General features: G+C 41.9%; 1 protein-coding gene and 1 long non-coding RNA gene across 3 annotated transcripts in view; one reads left to right on the forward strand and one right to left on the reverse strand.

Annotated features, from left to right (window-relative positions):
- Window positions 1-210: 210 nt before the first annotated feature.
- Window positions 211-21,005, forward strand: part of LOC136448403 (uncharacterized) — a 37,736-nt gene continuing 16,941 nt past the window's right edge. For both annotated transcript variants that reach the window (XM_066447858.1, XM_066447859.1), the window contains exons 1-6: window positions 211-307; window positions 16,632-16,888; window positions 17,738-17,838; window positions 18,216-18,366; window positions 18,637-18,749; window positions 19,633-19,980. In XM_066447858.1, coding sequence (XP_066303955.1) covers window positions 244-307; window positions 16,632-16,888; window positions 17,738-17,838; window positions 18,216-18,366; window positions 18,637-18,749; window positions 19,633-19,980 — 1,034 coding nt within the window. In that variant the 5' untranslated portion in view covers window positions 211-243. The remainder of the gene's footprint in view (window positions 308-16,631; window positions 16,889-17,737; window positions 17,839-18,215; window positions 18,367-18,636; window positions 18,750-19,632; window positions 19,981-21,005) is intronic.
- On the reverse strand, window positions 8,311-16,110 carry LOC136449057 (uncharacterized). Its single transcript, XR_010757973.1, has 3 exons — window positions 15,999-16,110; window positions 9,090-9,143; window positions 8,311-8,535 (listed from the first exon to the last, which is right to left on the reverse strand). It is a non-coding gene; the product is annotated as an uncharacterized lncRNA (long non-coding RNA).

The raw sequence follows: 21,005 nt of genomic DNA on the forward strand, positions 1-21,005 counted from the left end.
CGAGACCAGGTACGTTGAATATAACTACAAGCCTAGATGTGACATCGCTCATGCGTAATTCCGTTGCCTGTCCGTTTCGAATGTATTTGTCGCCGCTAGACTTACTCTTACTAGTCCCTTAACCGGATGTGGCCACGTAGGCGTTCAGGTGCTTGGTTTCCGCCTTTATCAGAGTTTGACTAATATCGCGGCCTGTTCCATCCCCAGTTCGACCGAGTCTACCGGTGTCTGCGGGCCTCCAACATGTGGAAGGGAGTCCTACTGTGCCTGTGTGGCGTTACAGCATGTGCTATCGCGTCTCCGACCGGTGAGTTTACCGAAAAACATGTACACCAACAGTTCTAGATTTATCAGATATAATCCCTGTTAGATTGTTAGTGTCCAGTATGATACATCAATGTCCCTACCTTTCTGATGATTATAATGGTATATATTTCACAATTCAACTCAGATATACACAGCCACAAAACAAGACAAAGCAATGATTTACGACCGAGGCAAAAACCAACATACGAACAACAGTTTACTTCATTTACAGTAGTCCCTTAGTTTGAAAAAACTTGAGAAAGTCGTTTACAAATGCCATATCAATTTTGTTTACTTAAACTATGGGTATTGTTCCTTTAATTTTGGTTTATTACAATGTTGTGTTGCGTTGTTTACACTTAAACTATGCGAATTTTTCCTTAAATTTTGGCTTATTACAATGTTGTGGTGGAAAAATGACTCCGTGGTCATTTTTGTTAATTGGCTTGGCCTCGCAAGCCCCGCCTCCAACATACGGGTCTCGAGCGGGCCAGCGCGTGCTTCCCCGTCGGTATCTCGGCTCAGCTCACTCTCGCCCGGTTCTCGCCGGCTCGAGTCACATCCCACGGCAGTTCGCTCTCCCTGAAATTTTAGTTTCGTCTTTTTACCACGATAAGATCATGGCAGGTTCCAAATGCTGCCGTGCTTGTTCTCTAACCGTGAGGTGACACGAGCGTTGGCAAGTGTCGGGTTGGACGTGCCCGCTCCGAGGTACACTACGATTCTTTGCGCCGGGACGAGAAGGTACGTCGTTCTCTTATACCTCAAGAGCCGCTCGAAGGAGTTCGCAAAGGGCTTGTGGTCAGGACTGAGTGAAGACGAAGTAGAGGATCGGAAGACAATACGCGATCTCCGGGCAGACGGCGATTTGATGCGGACAGTCGACAAGAGCATCGCCGATCTGTTGGGCCCACTCAATGAGCGAGAATACGCACGCCGCCCCCGCCACGTCAGCTACGACAGCAGGGCCTCGAGCGCTCGCACACCGTCTCACTCCCCTCCCGGCACAAGTCGCTGATCGGGCATCCAAGCGTCCGTCGCAAAACCAGCAGGTCGGCTGGGTTCCAGTGTTGGGTTGCGTTGTTTACACTTAAACTATGGGTATTTTTCCCTAAATTTTGGTTTATTGCAATGTTGTGTTGCGTTGTTTACACTTAAACTATGGGTATTTTCCCTTTAATTTTGGCTTATTGCAATGTTGTGTTGCGTTGTTTACACTTAAACTATGGGTATTTTTCCTTTAATTTTGGTTTATTGCAATGTTGTGTTGCGTTGTTTACACTTAAACAATGGATATTTTTCCCTAAATTTTGGTTTATTGCAATGTTGTGTTGCGTTGTTTACACTGAAACTATGGGTATTTTTTCTTTAATTTTGGCTTATTACAATGTTGTGTTGCGTTGTTTACACTTAAACAATGGATATTTTTCCCTAAATTTTGGTTTATTGCAATGTTGTGTTGCGTTGTTTACACTTAAACTATGGGTATTTTCCCTTTAATTTTGGCTTATTGCAATGTTGTGTTGCGTTGTTTACACTTAAACTATGGGTATTTTTCCTTTAATTTTGGTTTATTGCAATGTTGTGTTGCGTTGTTTACACTTAAACAATGGATATTTTTCCCTAAATTTTGGTTTAATGCAATGTTGTGTTGCGTTGTTTACACTGAAACTATGGGTATTTTTTCTTTAATTTTGGCTTATTACAATGTTGTGTTGCGTTGTTTACACTTAAACAATGGGTATTTTTCCCTAAATTTTGGTTTATTGCAATGTTGTGTTGCGTTGTTTACACTTAAACTATGGGTATTTTTCCTTAAATTTTGGTTTATTGCAATGTTGTGTTGCGTTGTTTACACTGAAACTATGGGTCTTTTTCCTTAAATTTTGGTTTATTACAATGTTGTGTTGCGTTGTTTACACTTAAACTATGGGTATTTTTCCTTAAATTTTGGTTTATTACAATGTTGTGTTGCGTTGTTTACACTTAAACTATGGGAATTTTTCCTTAAATTTTGGCTTATTACAATGTTGTGGTGGAAAAATGACTCCGTGGTCATTTTTGTTAATTGGCTTGGCCTCGCAAGCCCCGCCTCCAACATACGGGTCTACGTCTCGAGCGGGCCAGCGCGTGCTTCCCCCGTCGGTATCTCGGCTCAGCTCACTCTCGCCCGGTTCTCGCCGGCTCGAGTCACATCCCACGGCAGTTCGCTCTCCCTGAAATTTTACACTGCACGAAATGGCCTCGTATCCCGGCGTATACGTACAGGGATTCCTCCGGAAATATTCCATATCCCGGTGCGGATTTAGCGTTTCCGATATAATTAACGGATACGCTAAATCCGCACCGGGATATGGAATATTTCCGGAGGAATCCCTGTACGTATACGCCGGGATACGAGGCCATTTTGTGCAGTGTTAGTTTCGTCTTTTTACCACGATAAGATCATGGCAGGTTCCAAATGCTGCCGTGCTTGTTCTCTAACCGTGAGGTGACACGAGGGACCTCATGGCGTTGGCAAGTGTCGGGTTGGACGTGCCCGCTCCGAGGTACACTACGATTCTTTGCGCCGGGACGAGAAGGTATAGCCTGGGTGCCAGACCACCGCGCTCCTGGCGCTAATCCTTCGGCCGGGGAAGCAACTCACGCCGCCGCCACAGATAGCACACGGCTCACTAATTACCTCTCGCGCGGGGCGATAGAAATCAGGGTTCGGCTGCCAAGCGCTCCCGGGTGCTAACTCTATCCCTACTACCAGGTCTTCCCCGGCCAAAAGGGGTTATCATCGCATCGCGCGAAAGGTCTGGTATCCAGGCTAGAGAAGGTACGTCGTTCTCTTATACCTCAAGAGCCGCTCGAAGGAGTTCGCAAAGGGCTTGTGGTCAGGACTGAGTGAAGACGAAGTAGAGGATCGGAAGACAATACACGATCTCCGGGCAGACGGCGATTTGATGCGGACAGTCGACAAGAGCATCGCCGATCTGTTGGGCCCACTCAATGAGCGAGAACACCCACGCCGCCCCCGCCACGTCAGCTCCGACAGCAGGGCCTCGAGCGCGCGGACACCGTCTCGCTCCCCTCCCCAGCACAAGTCGCTGATCGGGCACACTAGCGTTTGTCACAAAACCAGCAGGGCCTCGAGCGCGCGGACACCGTCTCGCTCCCCTCCCCAGCACAAGTCGCTGATCGGGCATCCAAGCGTCCGTCGCAAAACCAGCAGGTCGGCTTCGAGCTCGTCAAGGTCGCCCATCCATGGTTCCAGTGTTGTGTTGCGTTGTTTACACTTAAACTATGGGTATTTTTCCTTTAATTTTGGCTTATTGCAATGTTGTGTTGCGTTGTTTACACTTAAACTATGGGTATTTTTCCTTTAATTTTGGCTAATTGCAATGTTGTGTTGCGTTGTTTACACTTAAACTATGGGTATTTTTCCTTAAATTTTGGTTTATTACAATGTTGTGTTGCGTTGTTTACACTTAAACTATGGATATTTTTCCTTAAATTTTGGTTTATTACAATGTTGTGTTGCGTTGTTTACACTTAAACTATGGGTATTTTTCCTTAAATTTTGGTTTATTACAATGTTGTGTTGTGTTGTGTTGCGTTGTTTACGTTCCGTAACGTTTCCGTGAATCATGTTACAGCAATTATGTCTAACTTTAGTCCATTTTCGCTTATCACTGTACTTGCTGATTTTTCTTATGTTGTGTGTATCTTATACGCCCTTTCATCTGACTTATATCATTTTTTAGAATGTTAATTCATTGTTAATTTGTTAAAGGGGACCAACTTGTAAGCTCTTAAGCTTATGACGAACATTGCACAGTTGCACTATTGTTTTTTAATCATTATTGTATTTACTGGTTTCATTCAACAATATCTGTACAGGTAGGGGGCACTTAACTCTAATAAACTCAGTCAGATGATAGCCCATTTATGTCAAGGCGATAGAGAGGAAGGAAAAGCTGAACATACAATTCATTATGTTTTTCTTAGCCTCCAAATGATTCTTTACATGCTTATCGACCTCGTATTGATACATCCTTTCGAATGTCCTGTTTATGGTAAGGCTGTGCCTTGCAAAAAGGTCAGTTGAATATCCTATTTCAGCACTATGCCATGCCTAAATAGATTTCTTCTAAACATTTTGTATTTCAAACGTTCGTTATTTTGGTGTTAGTTCGTAGTGTGCATAAGTGATAATTTCCCTGAATTACACACAATTAAGGATACAATGTATTTCAAATTACAGCGATCTACATACAAGCTTCGACAAGATCAACGTTTCATATTACAAATAACCTCTTTTTAGTTTGTAGATATCTTTTGTTTGAAAGTCGTCTATTCCTTTGAGTGCATTTTAACAAAAGAGAGGCTGCATATCACTAGATTGGCAAATAAACTTCTGAAAAATATATTGTGACATACATGATTAACCTATTGTCAACTGTTTCAAGGCTGTTGTGTCAAACTTTCAGTAGACTACCCTATCTGCAAATTTAGTAGCAGTTTGTTCAGTTGAGTTGAGTTTTGCCCCATGTTGATATGTACACGATATTCTTCATTATCAATTCAATGTAAAATGGAGATATAGTTTTGGGTGTGTCTGTGTGTGTGTGTGTGTCTGTGTGTTTGTGTTTCCGGACTACTGTTGTCAGCACAAATCAAGAATCTCTTGATGGATTTCAATGATATTTGATATGTGGGCAGGTGTTGGGAAGCCATCATTCAGGGTCGATTTCGGGCGCCCTGGTATGTGACCTTGGTACTGCAGCAGAACTTCCATTTTTTAAATCTTTTGACCTGGACGTGCTATGGTCTTTATGTTTTTGTGGCAGGTAGCTTGTGATGTAATGAAGAATCGGTGTAGGTTTGGGCTCCCTTGGAGCTTGCTCTGGAAATGCAGGGGCGTTATTGTGAAAATATTTTTAGGAGAATAAATAAACAAAGGAACGACGAATTTCCAACAAATGATGAATCTATGTTGCAACAGTTTAGAACCTAATACAAATAATATGTTTAATGTTGGAAATTTATTTAACACGTTGGAACACAGCTTGAAATATTTAGAACATCAAATAAATGTTGGAAATTATTCTAATCAGTTGATTATCTCACATAGATTGTTACAAAGGTTTTGCAAATGTTATAACTAAAGACAGCAAACACCAACGCGGTAATGCGGAATTGACTCTATGCCTGCCAGATTCTATGTGTAGGGAGTGGTTACTGATGCGAAGTTTACACATCGAAGTTTGCAATGTTTAAAATTGATATGTTTCTCTTTCAGAAATGTTTTTGAATGTTTTGTAAGTTCTTAATTTGTTGCCTTGATTTTCTCTTCGTCTTTTTAACGTAATTCTGAATTGAATTTTTGGATGTAAATATTCTTCAATCTTTGTCTAGTTCATTTAAATGAGAAGGTAGGTTTGATTGACCGTTTATGTGCAGGTAGGCAAAACCGGACTCCTCCAACATTTTTCTTACATAAGATAGCCATCAGGGTGTTTTTTGGCGATCTAGCTCTTGTTGTACCATGTATGTATAGGTAGCTTTAGTAAAGATGAATACAACGGATTTTGTACTATGCTAATGATGCCCTAATTTGCATAATAACACGAAAAACGATATTTGAGCACGCTTAAACACTGCGTAAACGTAACGTTTATTCACCATTTCCACAACTTAACGACCCCTATCAGTGTATGTAAAGATTGCCTTTTCGGAAGTGCGGACAGGTACGTTATGTCAATCCTTAAAGTGTCTTTCCGCAAATATAAGATGTGTAAAGGTGTCGTAATGGACAATTGTTACGTACGTTTACGGAAGATCCAGCACGGAAAGTATGCGTTTCTTAAAACCTTTCCGTAATCTTTCGGTCACCTTTATTCTCGATTTTCTTCACGATTTTCTCTTCATGTTTGTGCGGATAGGTGCGTTTAGTCACTTCTTCACGTGTATTTCCGCAACTAATAGATGCTTGAAAGCGTCCTCAAGAAGATTCTTTCCGTATCCTTATTGAATATCCGCAAGGAAAGCAGGCGTTCTTGAGACATTTCCGTAATCTTTCGGCAAACTTTATAATCAATTCCGTCGCGGGAGACCTCCCCCTTTTATGTAAACCGAGCCTAAAGGTAACGGAAGGATATAGGAAAGGTAGAAATAACCGAAAGATATCATCTGTTATATATGATGAGATTTCTTTGCTTCAGCAAGCACGCTGATACAGACAGTGCAACGCAAGTCGGGCCAATGTTTTCATAAGAGACACATGCATGTGGTATATTGAGCTGAATAAATGCTCGTCAATCAACAAAATAACACAACTGCGATGATAAATACTCGCTTTCCGACATGTATTCTTTACCTAAACATAAGGGGGTAGTTTGAATATAAAGGCTGTCGTAAGTTACAGCATAAACAATGGTAAAAGAAGAGTAAGTCCGACGAAGATATTTATAGGCCTAGGCCGTATGTCTAATTGTGCTACAGAGAAGAAGTGTACGTGCTCGTGGTGCGTTGTTATAATAATGACAGTAACAGAACTGATTAAAGTGAAAGGGGTGTTTATTCCAAATGGGTATACTTTAAAGGGCTAATACCCTTTCGGATTGTCAGCTATTCTCCGAGATTTAAAAAAATCGAGGCACTAGTAGTCCCCAGGGCAGAAACTTCTGCTTGGAGAACATATCGGTTAGTTTTATACAAGTTTCATCTCTACGATATATATAAGGATGCTTAAAGGACATGATAAAGATATAATGTGCATTCATTTCACCTTAACCCTATCCAGACTGGGAGGGGGGGGGGCTTAAAGTGCCCGCGCCAACTTTGACATCGTATAACTGCCGAACGACATATGCTAGGACTACCAAACTCGGTGACTTTTCCTAAAATTTAGTTGGCAACAATATTATGATAATAGCATAAGTTTATCATTTTTCGTGTTGCCATGGCAACGGGTTTCTGAAAGGCATTTTATGCAAAAATAACTGATTTCGGTTTAAACGATGATGTTACTTATGTTTTCTTGCTCAACAACACTAGTTTCCTAGATGTATAACACACACAATATGTAATTTAATATAACTTTCATGTACTATTCATAAATTATGCTAATTTGATGACATCATCGGTCAAAATCTAAGATGGCGGACAATATTATTATTTTAGGTATAAACAGGCATTACGTAATAACGTCACTAGCCTGAGTACCAGCCTCCGTAGTGACCGCTGGCTCAAAATGAAATCGCTTGCAAACCACGGAGACTGACCCTGCGCGTATCCGTCACGGCTGTTAGTCAGATATTCGTTTCGATTTTGAACGAGCTCGCTGATTGGCCCCATTCGTCTAAGCCCCTCCCAAGCCCCAGCGTCAAGGCTTTCTATCATCATCAACATGTACATCGTTACCTGCTTTCAGAGCTGGGATAAGATGCCTGGGTGGATAGAGACCCTGAATGCAGAGTGAAAAACTGTTTCAGTGGCATATACCAGGCCAACACCCTGCCCAAATACAAGCAGTATGCTGTTTCCTCACTGAATGGTGATGGCAACTGTAGAGTTGTGATTGCGACTACTTCTCTAAGTATGGGACTGAACTCCCCAAATATATTGGATGTGATAATGTACGGCCCACCAGAGGATGCAGAAGGTATACTCCAGCAAGTTGGTAGAGCTGGCCGTGGTGGGTCATCTATCAATGCAGTATTGTACTACCAATGGGTACAGCTAATCAATGTTGATAAGGCTGTTAAGGGTTTACTGAAGACAAGTCCAAGTGACTGCCTACCATGGGGTACAGCTAATCAATGTTGATAGGGCTGTTAAGGGTTTACTGAAGACAAGTCCAAGTGACTGCCTCCGTAAGGCTTTATATGGTCTGTTTGAAGACAGCCCAATCAGTGTGGAACCTGGCCACAAATGCTGTACACACTGTCACAGGACATGTACATGTGCGGGTGAAGCATGTGAAACTCCATTCCCACCCTCTGAATCCTTCATTGATATTGTAAAGTTACCTACTAGATACAGAAATGTAGATCCAGAAGACAAAATTCTAATGCATTCCTTTTGGCATGCCAGTCTTCGAATTTGATGTCCAACCCCTCAAGCCTGTCTTCAGGCGTCTCGCCGTTCCCAAAGGCCCACTGTACACCCATGCCTTCTGCCAACCGGTCTCCACCGACGGGAACGCTGAGCAGTCCCATTGGTGTTCTTGGGACATATCTGAAGACAAAACAAGAAATAAACTAATTTTCTACACTGTTACTTGTGTGTACTTATTCATGCATACACAGAGAATCATTGATTCTGCCTGAAGAGAAGAATGACATTCCTTGGTGCTATCATTTAAGTTTTTTTAATGTACAAGGCTTTGGATCTATATCCAAGCAGATCGAGAACATTAAAGATATGTGCAAACCATATAATAAAAAAACAAGTCCCCCATCTGCCTGGACATCAGTCAGTCGGGACTATTTTTATGAAAATTGTTGGAAAGATGTAGCCTGAGTGCCATCCTCAGTACTGACCGCTGGCTCAATAGACATAATGTGATAGAATTGCTTGCTGGAATCAATCCACAAAGGATAATAAAAAAGGTTTGGTTTGGGAAAAAATATAGAGTGCTTAACCATTTGGTGGAGGGATACAAAGACTGATGAGAGATGCAAGTGTACATGGACTTGGAGGATGGATCAAACAGCTAATACCTCAAGACCTAACAACAATAGACTAATTGAAGGTAAGCATTGTAGCTAGTAACAGGTAAGCACACTTACTCTCTCTGCATGTGTTGTAGAATGTCAACGTGATCCGAGCTGATACTCTCGTTCCTGAAAAGCAGCCCAAGTGGAAACTTAAAATGCACAAGAACTTGTGAACAAAAAGTGCTATATTGAACATACTCAGCATACGCAAATGGCCAGAGATTATTATATACACCATCAAAACATGACAAGCTATGAATTGTTCACAAATTAGGATTCATAACAATCTTAAGTGTACCTAGCAGGTATTAATATGAGAGTTCAGGAAGATGCAGAGGTGGAGGGATACAAAGCGATGGGAAGACAATTCATTTGATCATCGTCAATAAATGTATGCACATAAAGTTTAATATGAATCATTGATTTAGCATGATTGACTGCAACAACTTCCAAGACTTTCACATTCAAGCAATATTATATGAAGCTCACCTCAGTTGACGGCTCTGACATGGTCTCTGAATACTCGTGTGGTATATGGTAAATTATAACAGGTGCTAAGTTTTTGAAAGCTGGAATGTGCTGTGTGATTATTCTGCTATCCAGGTTATGAATTCATTACGCATGTAAGCTTCAATTTCTGGTGTGGGAAGACAGTCTCCTATTTGGAAGAGGGGGAGGGGCTTAGTGGGTTCATTGTTTGTAAGATGATGGGTAGAGATGCGATCCTGAACACCAATGTGGTGGGTCGGTTCGTTTCTGACTGATGATGTTTGTTTGTGAAAGTCGAGGTTGTCGAGAATAATACCGTAGGTTGGTGGTGGAGTGGATTCAAGTTCTATTGGAGGAGCCAAGAAGCCTACTGCAAGATCACTAAAATTTTCACTTGTGACAGTAAGCTTATTCAAGTTTTTGCACATGTGTGTGCAATCAGAGCTGTCCGTCTTTCCATCTCCAGCATGTGTGTCCGTCTTCCCATCTTCAGCATGTGTGTTCGTCTTCCCATCTTCAGCATGTGTGTCCGTCTTCCCATCTTCAGCATATGTGTTCGTCTTCCCATCTTCAGCATGTGTGTCCGTCTTTCCATCTTCAGCATGTGTGTCCGTCTTCCCATCTCCAGGATGTGTGTCCGTCTTCCCATCTTCAGCATGTGTGTCCGTCTTCCCATCTTCAGCATGTGTGTTCGTCTTCCCATCTTCAGTATGTGTGTCCGTCTTCCCATCTCCAGGATGTGTGTCCGTCTTCCCATCTCCAGGATGTGTGTCCGTCTTCCCATCTTCAGCATGTGTGTCCGTCTTTCCATCTTCAGCATGTGTGTCCGTCTTCCCATCTCCAGGATGTGTGTCCGTCTTCCCATCTTCAGCATGTGTGTCCGTCTTCCCATCTTCAGCATGTGTGTTCGTCTTCCCATCTTCAGTATGTGTGTCCGTCTTCCCATCTTCAGCATGTGTGTTCGTCTTCCCATCTTCAGTATGTGTGTCCGTCTTCCCATCTTCAGCATGTGTGTCCGTCTTCCCATCTTCAGCATGTGTGTCCGTCTTCCCATCTTCAGCATGTGTGTCCGTCTTCCCACCTCCAGGATGTGTGTCCATCTTCCCATCTCCAGCATGTGTGTCCGTCTTCCCCTCTCAAGCATGTGTGTCCGTCTTCCCATCTTCAGCATGTGTGTCCGTCTTCCCATCTTCAGCATGTGTGTCCGTCTTCCCACCTCCAGGATGTGTGTCCATCTTCCCATCTCCAGCATGTGTGTCCGTCTTCCCCTCTCAAGCATGTGTGTCCGTCTTCCCATCTTCAGCATGTGTGTCCGTCTTCCCATCTTCAGGATGTGTGTCCGTCTTCCCACCTCCAGGATGTGTTTTCATCCTCTCATCTGCAGCACATGCTTTCATCTTTTCCACAGCATAAGCCACCAACCTCATCTTCATGGCTTGTAAATCCCTTCCACATGTGCTAGCCAACTCTTTCTGCTCCATACGTGCATTTTCTTGTGTTGTACGGATGCCGATTTGACACAATCGAATGAAGACAGCTGTCTTTGCCCCTCCATACTGCAGAACCGCGTTGTTGTATTGGGCAAATGCTGAGAGGTGATTATTCCGGCCTCGTATGTCGACTGCTGCACTCGCACATATGTGGTTTTGTGACATTAAGGTCAAGTTCGATAATGGGCCTTCTAGCGGGTACCTAAGGTACTGCAGCCGAGCTTCAAAATGTTAGGGCATATTTTCTGCAAGTGCTATGGTAATGATTTTTCTGTAATAGATAGTTCATGCCACAGGAAGTAAGTTGTGTGAGTTTGGGCCCCCTAGCGGCTTCTTTGGAACTGCAGTGGGTTTTTTTAAACCTTCGGACATGAATAACTTGAGAACGGGTCGACAGATCCTCGTGACGTTTGGTATTTAGATACCTCAGATGGTGCTTTACATAATCAACGACTACTTATGCAAATCAGGATCTAATTGGCATAATTAGTAAGGAACGTTTGCTGTTGGGACTCTGAAACATGTGACGGTGTCCCCGTAAACAGGTCTTATAAACAGATGGCCTGGGAAAAGCAGGTCAAATAAACAAATAGATCACAGCACTGCTCTCAAAGCAGAGGTGTGGGTCCGGCTGTTTTTTTCACATGTTAGTTTAGGCATTTTTGTCCAAAGCACGTTGGTCATATGGAATAACGATTTAGTCTATTCATATATATTGACTGTACCATTTGATCATCACTTTTAACTTACGACACTGCCCACATATCAATATACTCAGATTTTTTCATGACCACTGACATTGTATACTAGTCCTGTACCACCAAATGATTTTAACCCTCTCTAGACTCCCCCCCCTCATAACTTCCAAATGGCATGGTGTATGATCAAATTTTCAGGGGGTGATATTAAAGCGCGTAGATAAATAGAGTCCATTCCAAGTCACCGCGAGGGTTGTTATTGTCATAATTTAGAACTATTTTCAAGTTATTGTTATTATTTGTGTAAGAGATTTGATACTTTTGAAATATTTTGAATGTGATTTCAACTTTATAAATATTTCTTAAGTTTTCTACAACTTTAGAAATATTCATGATGTAGAATATGATATTTACAATGGTTTCTAAATAATGGTAACAGCATTCTACCATTATTTACAATTATTTACAATTTCTTACCATTTTCTACCATTATTTGTAACATCTCTATAAATAGTCACACATCATTACGAAGTTTAGGGAAGAATGCTTTCCACAAAGGACCAAGCAGTGAAGTCTAAAGATGTACAAAGGCAGACAGAAGGGCCAGATTAGCACCTACTTTTATGGGGGCAATCACCATTCTACCATTGTTAACCATTTTCTACCATTTTCTGTTAATATTTCTAAAAGTTGAATAATCACATAGATGTTTGAAAATCATTACAAATAAAGAGGTTTTTGTGCAGTTACTTTCAAAATATTTCTAAATTATCTAATTAAATTCAAATAAATTCATATTTTTGTATTTGATCTTTTAGAAAAATTTAGAACTATTGTCAGTCAGATATTCTTTTATTAGAAATTTTTCAAAATGATTACAAATATTATTATGAAACCCTCGCGGTGACTCGGAATGGACTCACTGTCCCTAATAAGCCTGGATTATTTGGCGAAGATAATGTGCTCGTGGAACTCTAGTTAGATACTGTACTGAGGATGGATGTAAGGAATGGTGACAGTCGCTTTAAGTCAGCATGGAGTTCATCATGTCTTCTGTACTTTTTCTCAATATGAAGTGACTTGTCTTGGCAGTCAGTGTTTTACGCTCTTCCTCCAGAAGGTTCAGTGACTGCTTTTTTATCTCTTCTACTAATCTCTCGCATGTGAATATCATCCTTGCTGCTGTCTTAAATTATCCTCTGGCGATATTCTCCACAATTCTAGCTATGACCCCTTCTCTTGAAGGATAAGTCACAGTGACCTGAAAGTATACATATTGCACATCGTCAACAAACAAACAAACTGCATCTTTCCATAAATTAGAAAACAAGATCTCCATAATAACACAGCATACATGTTAATTTATTCCATCAATGGTGATAGGAAAAATTCATTTCTCTATTTAATACAAAATACCAATCCACAACTAACACAGAGTAACATTGATATATTGGCAAGATGTTAAACATGTGGTGGCATAGCTACATGTGTAAGCATTGGTATGTTTTATCATTTAACATGGACACACAAAAATAACAAGTACATGATCATAACAATGTCCTTTCATCCAGATATCCTGGAACTAGTCCTAGCCTATATCCTATACATCACATGCGGTCACTACAAGTACAATACATGGAGCTCTCTCAAAAATATATGAATATGACTCCAGTGAACTTTCTTTCTGAACACAAAGGCAATCTAATAAGTAAGCAAAAATAAACAAGTAAGCAAGCAAGACTAGAATATCAATGTGTCAATGAGTAGAGTAGAGACATGGACACAACCGGACAGAAAGTTTGTGATCCACTAGTCCTTTACTATATTTCTAATGCAGTCATCAAAATATACGGCTAAGACTCCGGTGACTTGAAAACAATTTTGTGCGGTCTCGGTTTGAGGCTTTGAGCAATATCAACATGTGTACTTGCCGTGTGTTATGAACAGATCTGGGGAGGGGTGGGGCGAATTCCAGGCTACAGAATTTCAAGATTTACTAACGTAAACAATTTCGACGGGGTGGAAATTTGTTAGTCTGTATAACGCAAACTCAAGCTGTCCGGGGGTTTCTCTCCCCTCCCCGCGGAGTTTGTGCTCTGGTTGCTCTAAGTCGGAAGAACTGTTATCAAAAATGGTAACACCAATCATAGGGCAGGATTTCAGCTAGGCTCCCATTGCCAGAGAAACCACCTAGTTAGCCTGTCTGTTAGCTGTTTCACCTGGCACCACAGGCAGACGGGGAAGAAGGGACGGGAAATGAGATCCAGATGTTGGGAGGGTGAGAAATGAGATGTATCCAAGCCGGTTAGAAGGGAGTTTAAACCTCCTTAGTTTATCTGTTCCTTTAGAGGCAGACAATGTCAGTTTCTCCCACATCAAAAACCAAGTTTGAAAATCCAACAAGAAAAGACTTGACTGCCGAAAAAATATTCAAAGTACAGAGAAACGGCCTGTGAAACTCTCTTCCTACCACCTGCAGATCAGACATCTGCAGCTGTCAATCACTGGATAGCAACAGCAATAGATCCTTAGCAACTAGAGTCTGGCCTGGGCAGGCAGCTCTGTGGGCTGATGACGGCTGCATAAATTATCCATATTTAGAAAGGAGGATTCCCTTGAGTTAGCGGCCCTAGCCATCAAGCTCTTGGGTTGCGAGGCGGTTACAGGGCGGCGAGCGGTCACAGGAGGCTTGATTGAATTCAGGCTAGAAATTGGTCTTTTTTCTCTACAGCATATAGTCAAACTAGACGTTTAAAACAAGAAAGAAAAGGAAAACCCTTATTTTTGTATCACTTTTCCTTTGAGTAGCCGCCGAAGGGTGGATTTGAAGGCGAAGTCTGACCAAGGAGGCCTATATAAAACCTCCTTGCCCTTGGTCTGACTAAGTCTCTTTTTTACCGCCCTCGGTGTCTTGGAGGGGGTCGCCTCTCTCGCCCGCTTTTCTTGTCTTTCTGGCGTTTTCTGGATATCTGATGGTTGCCTCTCGTGGTCGTCTACTGCTCTCCACTTCTGTATAAGATCATGGCCTTTCTTCGCCTTCACGATTTCACCGGTACACTTCAAACGTAATCGCTCGGAGGCATCCCTCCTTTTGTGAAGGATGACACCGACATCAACTAGCCGCTGAAAGATGGGATTCTCGGGTGGCTTCTCCCCGCCTGACGTCGTTAATGACGTCATCGGCATGTCAAAAATTTTCCTCATGTTCTTCAGCTGGCTATTGATCCGAAGATCTTTTCCACACAAACGACAACAGTCTGCAAGGGGGGGGGGGGGGATTCGAAGGGCTTTCGCCGAACACGTAGAGCACGATGCAGAGGTCATCTCTCTGCGGTCTTTATGGGAATTTCCTCCCCATTCCGCCACACTGTTCTTCGTAACGGGTAGGTGCTAAAAACTGCTGCCATGGCGATTCTTTCAAAACTGGACCCAAACAGGGCAATAGAAGACACCTTGCAACGAAAAATGGCACTACGCGCATCCATGTGAAAATTTCGCGCGGTCTTCTGACCCCACGAAAACAACAAGGTCACGTGGAAAATGGAGCCGCGTCATTGGACTATCGGTTTCTCAGGTCTTCAAATGGGTTTGGCGCTGCGCTGAGTGTTTGACACTAGCATGGAAATTTGGGCACTTTTTTTCTACAACCCACTCGCGTAAGCAGGCCTGGTGCTCGCTCCATGAGATTGCAATTATAATGAGTTGGGTATCATAGGAAAGGAAATTACACATGCTTTCCAACGATATATAATGCATTGAAATTGATCAAGAAACAACGGAAATATGATCAACCAAAGTAAAGTTTCCAAACTTTTTGTGCGTAGTTCATCATAGCTTATGTGCGTAGTTTATTTGCAATTAGCCCACGGGCATGAACTTGCAATGAAACTTTCTATATATTAGACTTTACTCGTACTACAAAAGGCTAGCTAGAGAAGTACCCACAAACAGTCTTCTGTTTGAATCATTTCTAGTTCAACAAGACATGCACCGACGCAAGTTACCATGTTGGATGTCCTCTGTTCGTAGAATCCTTGAGGAGTCAGGCTTTGCCTACCTTCTACTTAACAGGGACAGTAACACATCATCCGCTCAGTCTGAAGTAAAACAAAGACTAAAAGATATCTATGTTGAAAGTTTTTACTCAGAACTGAACTCCAGTGGCAAAAAATGCAAAAAAGAGAACCGAGGTAACAAGCTTACAAAACATTTAAACATACATATGAAAAAGAGACATACCTTGATATAACAAAGCTTTGACCCTCGCTGCACCATGACTAAGCTAAGGATTAGCGATCACCTACTTCAAATTGAAGCTGGTAGATATAACCAGACTCCTCCTAGTAATAGACTATGTATATAGATATAACCAGACTCCTCCTAGTAATAGACTATGTATATAGATATAACCAGACTCCTCCTAGTAATAGACTATGTATATTTTGTAATGAAACTATATAGAAAATGAAGTACACTTTGTTATGGAATGCCCTCTTCATAAAGATATACGCAATTCTCTTGTTAGTGCCATATTGCTAGACATTGTGCACATTTAACAGAGAAGGAAATGTTCGCACATGTAATGTCAACAGCTAAGAACGATGCGAATTTGTCTACAAATGTTTCAAGAAGAAGCGTGTAAATCATAGTTAAAGCATGGCATAGTTTTCTTAGTATTGTTTCGATATTTTAATGCATTTATCCCTCTGTTGGGCATGACTATGCAATAAACTTCATTACCATTGTCACTATTCAATACTTGCCAGGCAAGTCAAACTTGGAGCTATATTGTCGCGAAATATAGTTATTCTTCTTCTATATAAAGGTGTTGTAAAATGAGATATTTCAGTTATTATATATATATTCATAGGTGGTGTCCATAAGTACTATAGGCTTCCTGAATTCCGTGCAGTGATACAATAATCATTAATTTGCAGCCCTGAAGGAGCACCACCGCGCGAAGCGGGCCGTCCCGGCCTTTGTGGCGGACGCGGCCGCTGATGTGGGCGGGAAGGTGGTGGACGCGCTCGGGGACAGGATCGCGGAGGGAGTCGTGGAGAACCACCAGGAGAAGGTCATAGGATCCCTGGAGGACTACTTCTCCGGGCAGTTCGACAAGGCCGACGAGGAGTTCGACAAGGTTTTATCCAGGGGCGGAGACCTCCTAGCGGGCCTTGGTGGCGGTGTGGAAGAGGTGGGAGGAAGATGTTATCATAGACTACTGTACAAGTGACGTTATCAGAGGGATTCATAGTCCCGAACAACGTCAAATACTACAAAGGCGTCGTAATTCGACTAATATGGAAATGAGTCTGAAGATTAACTGCTTATCCTGAAGGGAATCGTGGTGCTTCTTAACCCTTAACCTACCATATATGCATCTTTTCAGCCAAGTAAAAATCTAAAATCTTTGACCCCTGACCCCCTCTCAAGAAACCCGCGAAACAACGGCGGCGCTAAGTCCCCTAACTTCCGGGCTTCGAGCACGCAAAGCTGTTTTCTTTTGGGGAATACCCTATCCCGGTTGCAAGCGGGCTCGGCACACAAGGCATGTTTCTGCATCCCTGTTTAAACCGTGACTGGCAGCTTTAGGGTTTTACTAGGGCATTGTATAAAACCACTTAGTTACATAATTCCGCCAGCCCACATGTACCACCCTGAAAAAATCCGTGATCTCCAATACAACGGCACCAAATATGGTGCACTCCTGGATATCTAAACTGTGAATAACTGGTGGATGGGCGGCTGCTAAACACACTACGTCAATGAAGGTTATAATTTGACAAAATCAAAAGTAACTGAGGAACATGGCGAGATTTTGTAAGAAGACATTTCAAGTAGCCTCTACATTGCAGCTTGAATAGGCGGTGCTACCTGAGAAGTCTGGCCTTTTACAAAATCGATTCAATTACTTGAGTTACTTTTGCATTGTGTGTCCAAACTCACTGTTTTTCAAAGTTGCGGATAGACGTAAACGGGTGGAGGAATGTTAGTGGTAGCTACTTTATATAAATCCAATTCATTGACATAATTTTGCCTGTAGGCCAGAGTAAAGGTGATCCACAGCAGAGGCTTGAACACAGGAGACACGTACTCACCGGCTGGATACGAACTCCGCATGGAAGTTGACAGAGAAGATGACAGGTTGGTAGTCGCAAATGATTTCTGTTTCAGACTGTAAATGTATAGACTGGAGTCCAGCCTATTTAACTTCCGTCCGCTACCCAAGCTCCGCTGTAGCGCAGCGGAGCTAGGGTAGCGGCCGGAAGCTAAATAGGATGGATTCCAGGCTAGTAAATGTATGCATTAAGTTTTAAGTAAAGTTAAACCTAGGCCTGTACGGGAAAGAATGGAGACCATATATAATCAAAGGTAAATACAAACGAAAATTAAAGTGATCGGTAGCCCTACCTCTAGTTGTGAACCAATGGACAAATAGATAGTTATTTGATATGAGTGATTAATAGAGGCCGGTACCGTCCCCCGTCTCGGTACGAATTGTTCTCCTTTTGTTTTCACAGTGACGATGGCAACGATGACAGTTCTGACGGCATGTCGCCGGCAATCTACCCAATGGGCGTTGGGCCCATGCTGATGAACGGATGCTTCGGTACCGGGTATGAGATAGGAGACCCGTGTTACGACGCTTTCGTCCCGTTAGAGGCTTGTGCTGTAAGTTCATTTATCGATATAGGCCTGTGCTATCCGTACATATATTTCTGAGTTGTTCTTTCCAGCTTATAGACGTGTTGTAAGGTGATATGAGAAGGTAAGTTTAACAAAAAATAGCTATCATTGGTGTAAACAGATTTTTTAGGTTTAAATGTTTAAGGACTAAAGATTATAGTGGGGCTGATCAATTTTGATCAAAGCTTAACATATTTCATATTCAATATGAAGGAACTTTTGAAATGAAAGTTTTGTTTCCCATTTTAATCATAGAACATCATTGACGGAGCGACTTTCCTGGGAACTGGGTTTGACGGCCGAGGTGAATACTCGACCGGCTCCAGGAAAAAGAGCCTCATCCAGCGGGCATGCGAGGGACTGCAGGGGTGGGGACTTTCACTTCTTATCAAGGAAGTGTATTTAACCTCCTTGCTTCATATTGTATAAACATCAACAACTTTGCTGAAGGGGAAGTTAACATAATAAAACTTTAATCTGGTACTAACATTTCGACCAAAAACATCTGCTTCGAAAATCAGGATCTTTAAAAACATGCTCACGTTGTAATTGCTGGCGGCCTGGCTGACCTAGTACTGTATACTGGTAGTTTCATTGAATGAGAATGTCAGTGGTTCGATAGTTGGAGACCAGCGCGAAGGAATTCTATCGAAGAAATCCGTAAATAATGGCTGACCTACCACAAATATTAGATGACATATTGTATTATCTAAGTAACCTAGTACGTAATATGAACCTAAGTTTTGTCTTGGCATTGTTAACGATTTTATATATAGCTTAGTCTCGTGCATTTTTTTCATATGCGCTTCAGTCTTGTGATGGTTTTTGTTAATTTTGTTTCTTCTATGTATTTTTACTTTGTGTTTTGTGTACGCCTCTATGTGTGTGTTTGACGTGCTTTGTGAACGCTTGTATTGAACTTTGAATACTGTTCCCAGGGCTAACCTTTTGTAATAGCCTTCGGCTAGTTTGGTAGCCCTGGCTGTATTTTTTCACAGTCGAATAAATCAAATCAAATCAAGTCAAATCATCAAAACACATCTACATGACAGCATTTCTGGCCTCTCCTTTGGTGCTACATACTGCGTCATCCTTTTTGCATGTTTCCTTTCAAGTTTTCTTTACTTGAAAGCCTTGGCAATGTGAATGGTTCTTCTTTCTCTGAGGAGTTTTATCACTCATACTGTGTACGTCCGGTCCGCTTTTTCCAATGCTTGAATGACGAAAATATGTCTCTGTACGCCGTTTCAGATACAAAGAGTACCACGTGCCTGACATCATGACCGTACAAGGGATCTACGAGACGGCAGCCGAGACCTCTGCCTTCAGTTCTATGGACGAATACCGACACTACCTGGAGGACAAGTCTGCCGTGACGTCTGCTAAAGCCATGTTCCAGGGAGAAATGAACAAGGCGTCAGGTCACGGAGCAGGCGGGGGCGCCTTCGGGCTGCTCTTTTCTGTAGGAGGAGGGAGCTCAGCGCAGGTCGGTAGCGATCAGCAAACGTCTAATCTCCAGGCCAACTCACAAGCAAGCGCTCAACTTACCGAGACCGCCACTAGGACGTTCATGGCTATGATGGAATTAAACGTCTTCAGGTAGGAATTTGTCGTCTTATTGAAACTAACTAGCCTCCACCAGGCCCTCTTCATCATCATCATCATCTTCATCTTCACCGCTTTTCAGTCCTTTCAGAAATTAAAGTTTGGTGGTTGTTCCAAACTTTTCCTCGTAACTCTATCATCATGATGTGAGCCTATATGTCACAATATATATGTATGCCATCTTGAGTTTCCCCTCTAGATTGAAATACTGTCACAGTGGTACATGTGCCAGTCATTGTAGAATATATTGTTGTGGATATTTGGACTTGATTTTGGCTAAATTCTTATTCATTTTTCATAGAGTCAATTCCATGTCACCGTGAGGGTTTTCAGATGATATTGCTAATAAGTTTGAACAATTTTAGAGAAAAGACTATTTCAGTCAAAATAATTCCAGACTGTTCAAACAGTTAGAAATGAAAGTTTGAACATGTCTGAACTCATCTATATATTTTGGAAATAGTATGAAAGTATTTGCACAAATATCTCTTTATTTAGAACAATTTTCAAACATCTGTGTGATTGTTTCACTGTTGGAACATGTTCCACCATTTTGTATCATTCTCAAAATGGTAGATTTGGGTTATTGCCCCCATAAAAGTAGGTGCTAATCACGCTCTATTGTCTGCCTCTGTATATTTTTAGATTTCACGTCTGGACACTGGCAACTCTTTTGTTTTGAGGTGTCTATGTATGGCACCTAGGCCTAATCCGCTATACTTTGAAGGGATGTGTGAATTGGCCTGTTCCCAGCCCACTGACCCAGTTATACCATTTTTGTAGAATGTTCAAACAAATGATCAATCTATGTTGCAACAGTTTAGAAACTAATACAAATAATGTGTTCAATGTTGGAAATTTGTTTAACCTGTTGGAACACAGCAGAAAATATTTAGAACATCAAATGAATGTTGGAAATTGTTCTTACCAGTTCCTTATCTCACATAGATTGTTACAAAGGTTTTGTAAATGTTAGAACAAAAGGCAACAAACACCCTCTCGGTAATGTGGAATCGACT

This window comes from Branchiostoma lanceolatum, chromosome 14 (genome assembly GCF_035083965.1).
Source record: "Branchiostoma lanceolatum isolate klBraLanc5 chromosome 14, klBraLanc5.hap2, whole genome shotgun sequence".
NCBI classification, from domain to species: domain Eukaryota; kingdom Metazoa; phylum Chordata; class Leptocardii; order Amphioxiformes; family Branchiostomatidae; genus Branchiostoma; species Branchiostoma lanceolatum.